The 18,268-nt window shown below is 37.1% G+C and overlaps 1 protein-coding gene across 1 annotated transcript in view; it reads left to right on the top strand.

Annotated features, from left to right (window-relative positions):
- LOC141290894 (sterile alpha motif domain-containing protein 11-like) overlaps window positions 1-18,268 on the top strand; it is a 74,713-nt gene that overhangs the window by 29,135 nt on the left and 27,310 nt on the right. Inside the window, exons 4-5 of the mRNA XM_073823038.1 lie at window positions 4,981-5,090; window positions 17,002-17,094. Coding sequence (XP_073679139.1) covers window positions 4,981-5,090; window positions 17,002-17,094 — 203 coding nt within the window. The remainder of the gene's footprint in view (window positions 1-4,980; window positions 5,091-17,001; window positions 17,095-18,268) is intronic.

The following is an 18,268-nucleotide window of genomic DNA, read 5'->3' as shown; positions in this document are numbered from 1 at the left end:
ACCATAAATATATCAAAATTTAATTTCTGATATGCATTGCTAAGAAATTAATTTGGACAATTTTAAAGGTGTTTTTCTTAATATTTTGTTTTTTTTTGCACCATCAGATTCCAGATTTTTAAATAGTTGTATCTCGTCCAAATCCTATCCTAAGAAACCATACATCAATGGAAAGCTTATTAACTTATTTATTTTACTTTCAGATGTTGTATAAATCTCAATTTAAAAAAATTGACCCTTATGACTGGTTTTGTGGTCCAGGGTCACACATGTGTGTGTTTGTGTGTAAAAAACAAAACAAAATTTTTCTAGTTTACAATTATTTTTACATAGGATTTTATTTTTTATTTAATTCTTGGCATTACATATTGTTATTTTACTAGTCACTATAGAGTCATCAGGTCCCAATTTGTTGGGCCATATTTTTTTTTCCCGTACTGCCAAGTGCATGTCCTCTTGTAGTGGGTCATATCTGGGGCAAAGTGTCTATGCGGTTGACGGGGAGGTGTAAGAGGTATTGACCAGTTTAGATGGAGATTATGCTGATCGTCTTCACTGCACGATAAGCCGCGGCTCATGTCCTAAGCGGAGTTGTCAGGTCCGCCCTGTGCTCCCCTGTGTGGGATCGCTGACTCAGGCGGCCGGGTCTTAGCTCCAGCCCTGACGCAGATTATGACCTTGGCCGCCAGTCGTGGGAGGCCTCATTAGCGGCCCTCACCGGGACAGCCCAGAAAAAGTGTGCTAATTAACCTGCTAACAATGTCCTTGCTTAGTGAGCTCACTGCAGAGCCTCCGTCCGAGGGATAATAGCCTTCCTTAGCTGCCAGAGCGGGAGCTGGAAGATGGAGCTGTTGTTTGGACTGATGCCCTGTTAAGGGGATGGATGGGGGAACGTGGATGACCTATAGAGAACGGCAGAGTTGTTTCCTAGATAAAGGTTAAATGGACCTTTGCGCTGCGCAGAGTAGCATAGTTTCATGCGAGTTTTTAATATTTTATAGCGCTGTTGCCTAATTAAAGTAGACGAACGTCAAAGTTCTGAATAATGTTTAAATCTAAATGCTGTTTAGAGCTTGAGCTGTTTAAGTTGTTGGTGTTTTTTGTACGGTGCAACTAATATAAAAGTATTATTCTGTTAAATCACTTTGCATATTTTGTAGGGAATTAATGTTTTTTTCATTGATCTATTTCAGTCTCATCTATCTTTGTGTTTATCTGGGAGTTTGCCAGCCTCAAATGAAAAATGAGCTTTCTGATCACAGATTTTTTTTCTTGTAAATGTAGTGAACGATTTTGCTTTCGCTGCATTGTGTGTTTTCATTCTCTATATTAGTAAAAATGTCTTTTGTTTATATATATTTATATATTTCATTCTTTTTAAATAAAAGTAGTATTTTTTATAATATATTTTACTAAATTAGAATTTCATATATAATTTATGTATTATTTGTAATTATTATTTGACCAGCATACTTTTTTCCTATAATTTTTTAACAAAGTCGCACTTGAGATAATACCATAATTTATCCAAAATTATTTTGCTCTTCTATCAGTCTCTATAGAGACAAAATGGCTCAAGCAGGACTTAAAATGCAATACAATAAATATAAACATAAAACTATTTAAAGAGTGAATGATCTATGCGTGAACCTAATTATAAAATATATATATATATATATTTTTATTAAATGAAATATAAAAAAATGTTTTAATATATTTTTGTAGCAAAAACCAACAATAAATTGTATGGGTCAAAATTAACGTTTTTCTTTTATGCCAAAAATCATTAGGCTATTAAGTAAAGATCATGTTCCATGAAGATATTTTGTAAATTTCCTGCTGTAAATATTTTAAAACTTAATTTTTTTATTAGTTATATGCATTGCTAAGAATTTAATTTGGACAACTTTAAAGGTGATTTTTCTCAATATTTTGATTTTTATGATCCAGATTTTTTAAATGGTTGTATCTTGGCCAAATATTGTATTATCATAACAAGCCATACATCAATGGAAAGATTGACCTTTATGACTGGTTTTGTGATTCTGGGTCATGTATATGTATTTATGATGTTTATATATAAATGTTTTATTTGTATTCTCTTTAAATAAAAATAGCATTTAAATTAAACATTTAAAATGTTTAACAAAAAGATAGATATTAGATATAATTTGAGATTTTAGATATAATTTATACATTATTTGTAATATTTTTTTGACCAGCATACTTAAGAAAATATCATAATCTGTCCATTAAATTTTTTTTCTCAGTGAATGCTGTATTATATATAAAAATTGTGCGTCTGATCTTGTGTCAAACACTCAACCAATGGCATTTCTGTCATCCTTCTGGATTCTCGGAATGACAAGTGAATTTGCAGCCCAGTTCGGTCATGGAGAATCAATTCCTGTTCGTGCTGTGTTGTTTGTAGCTGAACTGAAAGCGTGGCAGGCTGACATTACTGAAGCCCAGCCTGTAATCTACGGACTGTAAAACTAGCATTTCGACTGCCACAAACAGCAGGGCCACGGGCCCACCACAGAAACACAGCGGATTGCGAGACTGTCCCGTGACAGCCCATAAAAACGTCCCTCAGAACTCTCCTGACATTAGTGCGCCCCATAGACCGTCAGGCGCTGCGAGATACGCATCTGATATTTGCTAAATGCTAATCGGGAATTTGAAATCATTATGCGTTGTAATACGATCAGAGCTGTAATCAGATTGCATTAAAATACCTCCATGACACACTTCTTCTATCAGTCTCTATAGAGACAACATGGCCCAAGCAGGACTTAAAAGGGTTAATGAAGGATGAGTGAGGAAAGGATGAGAGGGTGAAGAAGGGAGGAAGGGAGGTTGAGAGAACGGCCTTGTCCACTTCTAATCTGTAAACCCTTCAGTTGGCCTTGAGAAGACGACCTGGGAGAGGAAGACAAGTGTGCGGCATGGATGACGGTCCTGGCCTGAGATCAGCTTATCAGTCTTTCGTCATGTTTCATGTTTATATGAACATTATTTAAAAAATACAATATTCAAATAACTATAACATTTTTTAAAGAGTGATTGATTTATGTGTATACCTACTTTTAAAATGCTAAAATTGTATAATTTATAATTATAAAATTGTACCACAAAACCAGTCTTAAGTAGCACAGGTATATTTGTAGCAATAGCCAAAATTATCGATTTTTCTTTTATACCAAAAATTATTAGGATGTTAAGTAATGATCATGTTCCATGAAGATATTTTGTAAATTTCCTACTGTAAATATATCTAAACTTAATTTTTGATTCGTAATGTGCATTGCTAAGAACTTCATTTGTACTACTTTAAAAGATTTTCTCAATATTTAGATTTTTTTTGCACCCTCAGATTCTAGATTTTCCAATAGTTGTATCTCAGCCAAATATTGTCCATACATCAATGGAAAGCTTGTTTATTCAGCTTTCGGTTAATTTATAAATCTCAATTTCAAAAAATTGACCGTTATGACTGGTTTTGTAGTCCGAGATCGCATATTTTCATTCAAATAGTTTTAATAGGTTCCCTCGACCTAATTAAAACCTATTTAACAGATGTGTAAGTGAAATGCTAGAAAGATAATATTGATATAGAGTGGATACTTGGGGTTTCATATAGATTACTTTATCACAGAATATTTGTTTTCGATAAAACTTACTTCGTTTAAAAGCATAAATCTCAAGCTTTCTGTAGATACCACTTTTCTGTTTGTGTGCTGAGTATTCACCGAGTTTTAATGATTTAAGTGACGCATTTCTAAAAGCAGTTTGCGGAGACAGAAAACAGAAATCACCCTGTTCGTTTTCTTTATTCTAAAAAAAAAAAGGCACAACTTTCTGTTGTTCTTGTGAGTGTGCACAAATAAAAGTACACACTTTACAGTTTCCAATGATGTATATCTCTAATTTGTATGACTGAAACCGACAGAGCATTTTTAGTGTCTTTTGCGCTGATCTTAAAAAAAATGAGCTGGTATCGCCAGCGATACAGCCGTCACCAGGGAGTTAAATCAAATCATGTATTATTTGAGATCGACAAGGTTTAAAGCATTTTATCAAGTTGAAACTGTTGATGTAAGATAACTTTAAGTAGGCCTTGGGGTTTCTCAAGCTAAATATTCATTAGTTTCTTCACCTGTCCAAAACGGCTAACAAGATTGGTTCTCCAGTTGCAGTTACAAGCTTGCGTGCAAGGCCTCTTTGACACCGGAGCATAAATACTTCCTTAAATATCGCCGGAATTACATCAAAATTGTATTATCCATTCTAATTTCTAAATCCACACGCTCATGTTGAATGGAAACCAGCCGCTTTTATTCACCACTTATCGGGTTCTTTTATGAAATGGCAGATCTCTAGAGATTACACTCATCCCCTGCGCGCCTCGTGCGTCTCCAGAGACCCGAACGATTTCAGCAGAGCGTTCATAAAAACCATAATCACCTGGTTTTAAGCTCATAAACTGCTTATGAGTTGAATGTGTTGATTAGAACATCTTAAGGTTGAAGATGAGACTGGATGAAACTCGAAATTGCTTGACGCAGGAATCTGTCAGCGCTGATTATACGCTTAAAATCCAAAAGACAATGAACGCAGACGCGAGGCAAAAGAGCCAACGGCAGAGAGCGTTTCAGCTTCAAGGGACCAAACCGGAGTGCACCGGGTCGGCCGTGTTTGATTCAGTTGAGGTTGTTTTCGGTGGAATTACATTGGGTTTCCTTTTTGTATACTGTATGCAACGTTCTCCTTATGTACAACTGGTAAGTTTAATTGGTCAGCCTTGGTTAGTTTTTATATTGAACTTTTGTTTTTGTTTTCTGATATGCTAAATGTGTGAGTGTGTTTCTTTGCATTATGAATCTGTGATTAGGAATCACCAGAGATATTTACCCTCCCTCTCTCTCTTTCTCTCACTTCTTCTCTCTCCTTTTCTTTCTTCCTCTGCTTTTCTTTCAGTCGTGACAGTGACCTCTCAACGATCATCTCCAACCTGCACCACACCCGACAGCACGGCATGCCCGAGGGCCAGCCCTGCTCCGACCTCAGCCTCGCCTCCGCACACTCAGGTAGGACACACCTAGAGACAGCACACCATTCACACATAATTGGAGATGAATGTTCTGGTTTGTTATGATCCATGCGTTTATGGATATGAAGTGAAAACAAACTTATAGAGCGAAAGAAAACACATGGACATGCATAGGAAGTGGTCTGGGCGAAAGAAGCCAAAAATGCTTTTATGGATGTGAGATACACTTGTCAAATCTGTGAAATGCGCAGCATCTGAGCTATAGGCTCGTTATAATTGCTTCTGTGGCTTTCTCTGTCTATAATATTCTGTTTTATTGCCAGCATACTCTGTTTTTACAGGGTTTATCCTTTGATTGATGTAGCACAATTACACTGACTGCGTGCTAGTATTTTAATTCTCTTTAATTTGCATGATTGAGGGCTGTAAGCCTATTACTCGCTCCATTGTGGCCATATTCAATCCATTACTTAATGCTCTTGTCTTCGCCTCTCTTAGCACACAACTTAAATCGCCGTTAAAACTACTCTCAGTAAATAGCTTTATTTGTCATTAATCTCGGACCAAACAGAAGGACTACCGGACATACTGTGCGTTAATCTCATTGGTTCTCTGAACCACATGGTTAAGTAAATTTGACCTGTCTGGTTTTACATTCAGGCTTTAAGGTTGTTTGTAGATATATGTTGCATGTTAAATATTTAAAAAAATATATGTATGTATTGTTTAATTATTATTTTTTTTGTGGCATTTTTTCATTTTATTTTTAATAGTTTTTTATTATTTCATTAATTTGATTTAAATAATAATTTTTCAGAACAAGTCTGAATCACATAGTCACCCACAGGTTGAGCCTTTTTTTTTGCCTTTTACAGTTACATTTTAATCTGTTGGTTGAAGAAATATGCTGCTTTTTAATTAATAATAAAAAACTATTAGTGCTAGGCAATGATTCATCGTGATTAATCACATCCAAAATAAAAGTTTACGTGTACATAATAAATATAAACAGTACACACATCTATATTATGTATATATAATTCAAAATAAAAGTTTGTTTACATTATGTGTGCGTCCTGTGTATATTTATTATGTATATATAAATACACACATTCATATATGTATATATTTAAAAGAAATATTTGTATGTATTGTATGTATTTGTTTGTTAACACTTGTATATCATTTATATTAATAAAATATAAAAAATTATTATATTTATATTATATAAATATTTTACATATAAATCCAACATATTTTTCGTTAATATACACATGTATGTGTGTGTATTTATTTATATATATATATATATATATATATATATATATACATAATAAATATACACAGTATTATTTTGAATCAATTAATCGCAGCTATAATAAATACACACACATGGATGTGTATATATTTAAGAAACATATGTTATGTTTATATATTAGATATATGTAATATAAATGATAAGAATATAAATATCTACATGTAAATATTTCCAAAATATATACATGCATGTGTGTATTTATATATATATTTATAATAAATATACACAGTACACACATATATTATATAAACAAAATATTTTTATTTTGGATTCGATTAATCGCGATTAATTGTGATTATTCATTGCCCAGCACTTATTATATTATATATTATTAATATTTTTAATTTTAATATTATTATTATTTTTTTTAAGTGTTTAATTTTGTTTAAATTAGACTTTATTTTAAGTAGCGTTAGATGTTTTATTTTATTTAGAAATGTTCTAATTTATACTAAAAAAGTTAATTATTTTAAATTTATTATTTTCAAATTTTAATTCATTTAAATTTTATTTTTTTTATTTATATAAATTAGTTACAAATAATTTTCATTTTTAGAATACTGTATAGTCAAGTCATGCTATGAAAGATCCTATGGGTTTCTGGTGAAATGGCCATATGTGAATAAACGTGTCTAAATCCTATTACAGTAGCATCGGCCCAGAATAATAAAGTCTTAAGCTACTGTCCCAGTCCTCTATATCTCTCTGATCGTATGGCTCCGAATATGGATCCAATTACCATTACTGGGCTCTAGGTTTATACTACACTAGAGATCTAAGGGTTGGGTTAAAAACAAGCTTAGTACAATTTCCCATAACTTAAATGGAAGATGCTCAATTAAACATAATCTTAATTGGAGAAGACACAAAGGAATAAGAGCGGAAGCCACCTGCGGTGCAGCTGATGACCAAAATCTGTCAGTTTGAGCGTTTAAAAGAGGTTTAACGGGTGCTGTAAGCAGCTAGACTCGTGTCTGTAAACAAGTCCAATCCGATCACGCAGCGCGTCTAATTCTGTCTGCCAGTGAAATTAGAGAGCCTCCATTCCTGGGCCAGGTTAGGGGTCGAATGGATAAGAACAGGCCCGTTCGGAAGTGCGCTTTTCTCATGATGCACGTATATTCAATTTTGCGTGTGACCACATGACGTTGCAAAACAGAACATGTAGCACAATGTTAAAGGTTGACCTTATATAATCTTAAATCGAAGCAGACGCAAGTGTTCGTTTTTCCATGTTCAGCTGCGAGACTCCAACAGCTTTTTTTGTTCCGTCACACAGTCTCTTTTACTTCCTTTCAAGTCTGACTTCTTCTGTGGGTATGCGGTTGAGCGAGAGAGAGAGAAGAAAAGGTTGGAAAAGTGCAGTACAAATGAATGAGCAGAGCGTCGTTTGGTATCGAGGGAGGGTGGACTGCAGCGTGGAGTCGCGAGACAGGCGGAGGAAGAGGAAGCCGACTGCCGCGCTGGGGTTGCTTTGCACCGGAGAGGCCCGTTAATTAAATCTGAGGGACAGACATGAGAGCTGACCCAGGCGTCAGCCGCAGCCAGTCAGCGACGGAGGAGAGGCAGCTCCGCTCCCCCTCCCTCGCCACCCCCCTCCCTTCTCCGTCCGTCCGGCCGGCCTGCTGGCCCCAGCGAGGGATGGGGGGGAGGGCAGGGCGCCGGCAGCTCGTCTGGCTCTCTGTGTAGACTCCTAAACGTGGCTTTGCGGTCAGACCAGAGACTCTTAATAGGCGTATAAGGTGTTTTTGCTTTTTTTCCCTCCCTCCCTGCTGCTCTCATGGTTTCCTAAAGGCAGACAGAAGCGTCTGCGCATTTCTTCTGTATATCTGGACCAGCAAATAGGCGTAGAGTCCCTGATTTTGAATGTTATAATCTGAATCTTCTCTCTCAAGACGCTGCATTTGCGTGTTTATACTGCAATTGAAGTGTCCAGTCAGTGATGTTTGTTTTTTCTCCCACAAGTCTACTTGTCCTGTGCATCACCATCATTATATCTATGGGTGGGCCATAACCCAATGCACTGTACATCACTTTAGATAAAACAGTCTAGCAAATACATAAAAATGGTATGTTATATAAAATATTTAAAAAGTCCTCAATCTTCAGTGTCACATGGTCCTTCATCTTTCTAATATGCTGATTTGGTGCTCAATTAATAATGGTGAAAAGGAATAATGCTAAAAGCAGTTATATCTGCTCAATATTTTTAAGGAATCGGTATTGTTTTAAAGGTTTTTGAAATTCAAATTAATTAAAGGTTGTATCAGCGATTTCTAGCCCGAAACATAAAGTGTAAAATTCAGCTGATCTTTCATCACGATCCGCTCGCTGCCTGCCCCATAAATTGTCTGTGAAAAAACCGCGTCTCTCTGGTCAGCCTAGGGTCCGAGATATGCCAAAAAAACAATCGGCACTACCAACCTTTCCACAGCAAAAACAAACATTGTTCCAACCAATCAGCGTCAGGGGTTTGGTGTTGTGGACTTTCGCTCCGCCTCCCTCACATCCCTGCACCAGTAGGAAAGTCCACAACACCAAACCCCTGACGCTGATTGGTTGGAACACGGTTTGTTTATCTGTGGAATAGTTGATAGCGCCGATTGTTTTTTTGGCATATCTCGGACCCTAGGCTGACCAGAGAGACGCGGTTTTTTCACAGACAATTTATGGGGCAGGCAGCGAGCGGATCGTGAAGAAAGCTCAGCTGAATTTGACACTTTATGTTTTAGGCTAGAAATCGCTGATACAACCTTTAATATTAACTGATTAATAAATTCAAAAGTTTGGTATAAGACATTATTTTTAAGATATTAACTATTAAGATATTTTTACTATTTACACTGCTGCTCAAAAGTTTGGGATCAGTAAGATTTTTAATGGTTTTTAAAGACCTTTCTTATGCTCATTAAGGCTGCATTTATTTGATCAAAAATACAGAAAAAATGTAATATTGTGTAAAATTATTTCAGTTTAAAATAACTGTTTTCTCTGTAATTATATTTTTAAAATGTAATTTTATTCCTGTGACACAAAGCTGAATTTTCAGAATCATTACTCCAGTCTTTAGTGTCACATGATCTGTCAAAATCATTTTAATATGCCGATTTATTATTAATGTTGAAAACAGTCGTGCTGTTTAGTATTTATTTATTTTTTTACATTTTTCCAGGATTCTTTAACAAATAAATAGTTGAAAAAAATAACAGTGTTTATTTAAAATAGAAATCGTTTGTATTTATATAAACTAATCTAAAAGTTTGGGGTCAGTACATTTTTATTCTTTCTTTTTTTTGTTGAAAAAAAAAAACTTTTATTTAGCAAGGATGTGTTAAATTGATAAGTGATAGCAAAGACTTACATTGTTAGAAAAGATTTATATTTTAAATAAATGCTGTTCTTTTTAACCTTTTATTCATCAAAATCCTAAAAAAGAATCACAGGTTTCAAAAAAAAAAAAAATTAAGCAGCACAACTGTTTCCAACATTGATAATAACAGTAATTGATCAGCATATTAGAATGATTTTTGAAGAAACATGTGACACTGGAAACTGAAGTAATGGTTTTGCATCACAGGAATAAATTATATTTTAAAATATATTACTATAAAACACCATTATTTTAAACTGTAGTAATATTTCAAAATATTAAATTTTGATCAAGTAAATGCAGCCTTGATGAGCATAAAAGACTTAAAAATTAAAACCTCTTATTAAAAATCTTGCTGATCCCAAACTTTTGAGTGTCAGTGTATATTAAAAAAATGAATACTTTTATTTAGCAAGGACCCATTAAATTGATCAAAACTGACAGTAAAGATACTTGTTTTAGATAAATACATTTATATAATAAAAAACATATCACTGTTTCCACAAAAATATTAAGCAGCAGAGCTGTTTTCAACATTGATTTAAAACTGAAATTCTGAATATTCAGGCATCACAGAAATAAATTACATTTAAAAATATATTAAAATAGATAACAGTTACTTCCTCACTAGTAATACTGTAATATTTCACGAATGTGATGGATGTAAGCCAAAAGAGATAAGATTGTTCATAACAAAAGAATAAGTCTGACATCTGTGCCAAAACAGCTTCACATTATGTAACGTTTGAGTTCAAAATAGTACATTCAAAACAGGAAAACTAATTTTATGAAACTGAAAGTTTTTGTAATGTGTTAAATCAGCTGCGAAAAGTCACATGCTGCTCAACAAATGAAAACAAGTTTCTGGAGTCTTTTTTAGTATGTATATAAAGTAAAGCAGTCTGGCATAGTAAAATCCACCCAAAACAATATATCAAAATCTCCACCAATGACACATTGGTTGTCATACGGCGCAACCGAAATTATACATGTTTCCCCCCCTTCTTATCTGTTGATTCTCTCACGATTCACAGAGGCCTGCCTTTCTTGCATCTTCCTGCATTTTCCTCAACCACCTTTTGTCTCCTCATCTTTATTTTTTTCCCTCAATTGCTGCGTTTTTGCCTTGTTCTGTTGTTTTCTCATTCTTTTCCCCATGATTTTGATCTCTCTTTTTTTTTTTCTCCGCTCGTTTCCCTCCCTGATTTTCTGTCTCTCTCTCTTTCTGTCTGTCTCTCCCCTAAGGCTCTCAGTGGGGGAGCGCAGTAGAGGAGGGCGGCGCTGAATCCTCTGGGCTGGCGGAAGCGCCGTGCTGCTCGCCCCCCCACCCCCCACCCCCCCATAGCCAATCAATGCCATCCTTTCAGTTCTGGCCGAGCCCCGCAAACAGGGGGATCAATAAGTTATTAGCACCATTCTGTCAGCTGTAATGTGGAGATTGATTGGAGGTTGGGGCTCCGCCGCGCCGCCCGCCACTTCCCCTGCCTGATAAAGATGACAGATTAAGGGAATAAGAAAAGGGAATTAAGGAGTGTGGCCTGTCCAACTTGTCAGTAGCCGGAGAGACGGAAGGAGCAAAGGGAGAAGGAGGAGAAAACCAAGAGACTCCTCTGCTCATTTAGTCATTCTGCTATTTCTCCATCCATCTAGGCTCCTGCCTTTATTAAAGTTCTGCCCTTGTTTTGGCCCAGCTCTGCACCGCACAGCCTGGAGTTTAAAGGAATTAGCGGCAGCGCTGGTGACAGAAGCCGCTCCGTGAGTTGGGTAACGGCTGAGGCACGAGGCAGCTCCGAGCCTCCCTATTTGGTGTTAAATGTGAGCATCACAGCTTTAAGAAGCAACATTTAATTGGTATTAAAGGCTTTCCGCCTTAAAATCTCTGACCCTGAGGCAGACAGGCGCTGCTGAAACCCTGCCTCTCCCTTGAGCGCACTGAGAGACAGAGAGAGTGCAGTATTCTCGCTGCTGCTGTGGATTTTTGAAGCTCTTTGAAGCTGTGAAGCTGGTTTTTGCATTTATTTTTTGAATGAGCGCTAAGTTTCAGGGTAGAGAAGAATATAAAGTGTGTATAGCATATTTTAACTAAAATTACCCTTTAAAACTTTGTAGACTAAGGTTTAATTTGGAAAATAGCATACCAGCATATTACTTACTATTTCTGCCTTTTGAGTAGCAAATGCGCTATTCCAAATGCCGCCAAAGGCTATGTGCGAAAACCATACTAACGTACGTTTGCCAAAACGTGTCCCTGGACCACAAAACTAGTCATAAGGGTCGATTTTTTGAAATAGAGATTTATACATATTCATATTCATAAGCTGAATCAATAAGATTTCTATTGATGCATGGTTTGTTAGGACAGGACAATATTTGGTCGAGATACAGTTATTTGAAATTTGTTAAATTTGTCCAAATGATGTTCTTAGAAATGCATATTACTAATCGAAAATTATGTTTTGATGTATTTACTTTAGGAAATTTACAAAATATCTTAATGAAACATGATCTTTACTTAATATCATAATGATTTGGCATAAAAGAAAAATAATTTTGACCCATACAATGTATTTTTGGCTATTGCTATAAATATACCTGTGCTACTTAAGTTTTGTGGTCCAGGTCACAAATGTGCAATATGTAACAGAAAATATGTTAAGACATACTCTACTGTGGGATTTACTGCTCTCAAATGACCTGTAAACATTATTGTTTTGAATTTTTCTGGCTTTTCTTTCTGACTCATTTAATTTGGTCTGTCAAATGATAAGACATTTTACCCAAAATTTGTAAAGCATATCCTCTGCACTGTGCACTAAGTATGCTATCTGAGTAAATCACCTTAAAGTTGTCCAAATGAAGTTCTTAGCAATGCATATTACTAATCAAAAAAAGTTTTGATATATTTAGTGTTAGGAAATTTACAAAATATCTTAATGGAGCATGATCTTTACTTAATATGCTAATGATTTTTGGCATAAAATAAAAATGTATCATTTTGACTTATACAATGTATTGTTGGCTATTGCTACAATTAAACCTGTGCTACTTATGACTGGCACCAAGTATGCTAGTATGAAGTATATGTTTCTCTGAAGAGTTGAAGTGTTAAATCCAAATTTGGATCTAAAAGATTTAAAGATAGTTCACACAAAAATGAAAATTCTGTTATTATTACTTATTCTCATGTCATTCAAAACATGTTAAGACCTTCATCTTCCAAATGGTGAGTGATTAAAGACAGATTTTTCATTTTTTGGTGTACTATTCCTTTAAGATCCTAAAAAAAACTCCTTCATAAACTTCCAAAGAATATAAAAAATCACGCAAACAGAGAACAATAAATGGATAGGAACAGGAGATAAGTGTGTGAACAGTTAACATGGAGGTTTATAAGGAGAAAAGAAACTGTGAGTGAGTCAGTGTCGCTTCCCGCCTCCAGCTCCTCCATGCAGAATAACGGCTTCCTCCTCCTGGTCCCGAACTCTCTCTTCTTTTGTTGAGTGCATTACTTCAGCTAGAGACCAAAGTGCTAAGAGCAGACAGAGAGTGCGGTCCGGAGCCAGGTTTCCTCTCCGCCTGCGCCGACGCCACGGGCATGCTGCCCTGCTCCAAAACTTTTCCCCTCTCACTTACGAAAGCATTTCATACTGCAAATCACTCTGTCCCGTGCTGTCAAATCACATCATGAGGTTTTAAAGGTTGTGTTTAATCACTTGGGGGGGTTGATTCGGGGGACAGAGTGCTGTAAGAGTTTGAGCTGTATGTCTGAGTGACAGTTCAGGACCGTTGATTTCCAAGAGATGGAGATGGAGGTTGAGATGGAGAGGAGCTGGACTCAGCCCAGGGCTTTGGGAGTGTTGGCAGGCAGGAGGTTGCCTGATAAGACGCGATGGAGCTTGGAGAACAGGCTGGGCTGGAGATAGCAGCACTAGGGTGGCTGAGCCCTGTGGGAAAGACACTGCTAAGAGATTAGGGTCAAGCAGAGACGTATCTAGAGGAAGAGAGCGTGGCTCAACATAGCTGCTACAGAAACCAGAGGGTGCTGTGGTATGTAAAAGTGTTTCCCAACACTTTTTACTCCTTTTAAAGGGATAGTTCACCCAAAAATGAAAATATTGTCATCACTTACCCAAGTGCATCATTCATAGTGTGGAAGTCAATGGGGGCCATCAGCTGTTTGATTACCCAAATACCTTCTTTTATGTTCAACAGAAGAAAGGAAGTCATAGAGGATTGGAACATCTTGAGGGTGAGTGAGATTTTTCATTTTTGGGTGAACTATCCCTTTAACTCTATATTATTGAACACCATTTAAACTCAAAGTTTTTGCACATCCTTGCAGGCTTTTGAGCTCTTTTGGCTCCCGCTTAGACAGGAGCAGCCGATTGCTATAGTTTTACACTTATGCAGCGATCGTATCAGTTCCATGTGAAGATAGAGAGCGGAAAATAATTGAATACGCCAAGGGAGATTCTTCACCTCAAAGGCCGATGAAGGTAGAAAAAGTGGAGCGAGAGACAGACGGAGGGAGTGTTGTTGTTGTCTTTGGGCAGAGGTTAGGAGAGGAGATGGGGGCCCATTAGAGAGGCCCCTTTTTCTCTTTGGAGTGGGATAGACAGCCTTCCCCCCTGATGAGAATACATCAAACAGCGTCATTAGTAAAGCTCGCTCCCCACAAAGAATCCCAGACTGAGCTCTGCCACTCCAAAAGCCCTTTCAAGCGCAGGCTTGCTTTTCTTTCTCTCTCTGTGTCTCTTTCCAGCACTCTTATCGGAGAGAGGGATGAGCAGTACGCTTGGTGTCGAGAGGCAGGGGTGTGAGAGAGTATTTTGTACTTTTGTGTCGGACGTATACAGAGGGCAGCCTTTCTCGGTTTTGTGCCATGCAAGAATTTCCCCTTCACTCTTCTTTGATGTGTAGAGCTTTATTCATGGTTTACACGTAAGGGTCATCTGTGGTAATGGCTTCCTTCTGAAATCAAAATAAGAGTTTTGCGACTTTCTAGTTCATATGTGTTAGCTGTGAGGCTAATCTATATGCTAAACGCTCATTAACTTTGACAAAAAGTTTACAAGTCTTGATGACATCATCTTGCACTACAATTTTGTTCAGTCAGAGAATTGAATGAGAATGCTTCACCCACCTTGATTCTGGAAGCATTTTTCATATTGATTTTTCGTTAATAAGTCATGAAACAAAACAAACAGCTGTGAGGTGAATTACAAGATTACAAGTTTTGAAAATCAGACAATAAAAGGTGCAAGACTTTGTACTTAAAAGCATTAATGTGGTAAAGAACTAAATTACATATAAAGCATCGTGAATGACAATCAAATAAAAAATGACAGGTAAGTATTAAAACTATTTATTTAAAGAATATAGTTGATTATATTTATATAAAACACAGTATTTTAGGTTTATTGCAAAATATTCATATATACACAAATATTTAAAGGGATAGTTCACCCAAAAATGAATTAATTACTCCCCATAATGTCGCTCCAAACCTGTAAGACCTTCGTTCATCTTCATAGCACAAATTTAGATATTTTGGATGAAATGCAAGTGCTTTCTGACCCTGCATAGACAGCAAAATAGTCAACCTTAAAAAGCTGTTCCGAAAAATAAACGAAGGTTTTTGGGTAAACTATCCATTAAGTAGTTTGAGAGCATAGGGAGATTGTCTCTTATGTCAATTGCAGTGCTTAATGGGAGTTGGTGGGAACTAAAGAGTTCTTTTGGCACAGTTAACTTCTTTCGATTCTGATTGGTAGAGATTCCTTGCAGAATCATGGGTAATGCAGTTTTTCACCAGGAATTCTATTGTTAAACATGATTATTTCAAAATTAAGTTGAAATAATGCAGACTCACAGCTTCAACAAGATATATCATCAAATATCAAACTCATAGCTCAGAGTAGATCTGTCTTTCAAAGTTTATACATTTCTGGTATTCCCTCTGTGGTGAAAATGAATTGGATTTACTTCGGTTACCCAACTGTTGCACTCTTGTACCACTCGTGCACCACCTGCAACCAACTAAAAAGTATCAAATCACAGTATTATCTATTTTAAAAAGAAATAAAACGATATATCCCTATTTCGCACCCAAATTTAATTCAGTAGGAAATATGTCAACATAAGAAAGGTCTCTGCAATTGTTGAACGATGTTATGAGGTCTTTAAAATGATGCACCCACGGGGCACCATAAATGTTTTAAAAATAACTTTTTACGATATCCATAGACAATAAAATACAATAAATACAATAAAAGTTCAAATGCAAGCAACATGTATAATCTGTTTTCCCTCAGTTTATTGCACAGTCCATTTAGATAACGAATCAGACAGCAACAAAAGACAAAAGGAAGAGCGTAACTCTGTGGCTTTGACTTTTTTGCTTCATGTGGCGCATGAGGGCAGAGAGAGAGAGTGAGAGAGGGAGAGGAGAGTGCAATGACAAACGGTCTCTTCCTTCCTGCATGCATGCACCACCATGCTCTCAGCAGCACCCCTCCCAGCGTGATTAGCAGGATATTGATTTGAGATGTGTTTGGGGGGGAGGAGGCTGCTGTAATCGTACACTAGACACCAGCGGCTCACTAGAGCGCTGCATTAGGCTAGTGCAGACAGCCTCCACTTTTCTAGAGAGAGAGAGAGAGAGAGAGAGAGAGATAAAGGGGGAGGGAGAGAAAGAGTGAAAGAAAGGAAGAGATTAGCAAAAGGTGTGAGCTCTATATTCACCGAAAACAGAGAGTGAGAGTGAGTGAAAAAAGCAAAAAGGCGTAATAGCGCGACAACAGGAGTTTGATAGAAGACCATAGGCAAGACCGCTTACTACTTTTCCCATTTTTTTTCGCACTTGTCTTGTCATTTCTGGACATTTTACTCCGTATTAGGCCGGTGTGAAAACCAGGAGTGTTTGTATGCACAGAGAGATAGATAGTCAAGACAAGAAACGACGGTAGAGTGAGGGTGAGTGCAAAAGAGAGGGAGTGTGTTTGTTCGAGATAGGAGAAAGAGAGAGAGCGAGCAGGCAAAAGAATCGTTTCTGCACATGGCTGAGTAAGAACCAGATCTGTCATTCATGCTGGCGCAGGGCCCTCTCATCTCTTCGTATCTTTAGTCGCTCTCACAGCTCCATCATGTATGCAGGTATAGAGCCAGGCGGCGAGCTGCATGTCGAGGGGTTTAGGGGCCGTCTGACCGCATCTGAACCCCCCTAACCTATTTCTTTCTCTCTCTTTTTTTTTTCCACAGATGACATTCTAGGCAAGAGGAGAGCCTACTCCCCCAACAGCAGCAGCGAGTGCCCATCTGACAGCAAAAAGTCCCGCAGCGTGTCACCTAAAGGTAAGGGGCCCCTCTTGTGCATGTGTGTGCATGTGCCTATGTGTGCTGGAGAAGATAATGCGCTTCAATCAGAGCTGTTTAACCTTAGCGCGTAAGATGGAGTAGGTGGGAATAGATGGAGAGAGATTGAGCAAGAGTGGAGGGAAGGGGTGGACAGATAGTAAGAGGAGGGAGGAGAGAACAACGCTCAATGGAAGACAGACATCTCCTCCCCCCCTCCTGTTAACCTTTTCGCACACTCTCTACGGAGAGTTCACAAGTACAGCTTCGCTAATTCATATATACATGCATACCGTTGGTTCGGATCTGAAAAGTTGAGTGGAAACTAAATTGTTAATAAATTAACATAAATTTTAATGTCTTAGTGCTTCACTTGAATGAAGGACATCTGACAGTCTGTACAAGTCAGATTTTGATTCAAAATTGTGACAAAATTGAAGTTGAATTTTGAGCATTCTAAAATATTTCGTATTAATTTACATTCAATTTTACATTTTTAAAAGTTCTAAAAGTTCTATTTATTTCCAAAGATCCAAAATTCCAATATTTTCATTCAGACTTTAATAGCAGAATGTGGATGGATTCTTTTTATTTTCTGCCCTTCTTACTGGCACATCTCCACGCTTGGGTGCCGACATTCAGTTTTTGGTGTTTAGAGGTTGTTGTAAGAGTTGAAAATCAATAAAGTGAGAGTGGTGCTAGAGCTGGATTGGCTGTTATGCATGAATGTGTGCTGGGTCACTGAGGCTCTGGACACATAGTCATTAACCAAACACACTCACCTTCAACTAGAGCTGCTAAAAGAGCCATCCTGTAGTCACAGGGTCAAAGCAGTGGTGATCTAGATCTAGTGGAGGTGACAAGTTTACCATTTTGCCTGACAACCCACATGGCTCAACTAGGTATAAAAGAAGAGTTGATTGCAGGAAATCCAGTTCAGGACTAATCCGATAGATTTTGCAGTGGCCTGTTGGGAAGAAAACAAGCAAGAAATAAGGAGGAAAGGGGTCTTGACTTGTGCTAGGAAACAAAATTGTGGTTTCTTTTTCCTTTCCGGAACATGTGTTTAAGTCTGTGTGATAAGCCCATGGTTTTGAGGGTTTTTAGATATAATTTGTACATGTAGTGTCACTTTTTCGTATAATTACTGTGAAGTAATCAAAAAAAGAAGTCT

This window comes from Garra rufa, chromosome 18, assembly GCF_049309525.1.
Source record: "Garra rufa chromosome 18, GarRuf1.0, whole genome shotgun sequence".
Taxonomy (NCBI): domain Eukaryota; kingdom Metazoa; phylum Chordata; class Actinopteri; order Cypriniformes; family Cyprinidae; genus Garra; species Garra rufa.
This window is presented reverse-complemented; position numbering and strand designations above follow the sequence as displayed.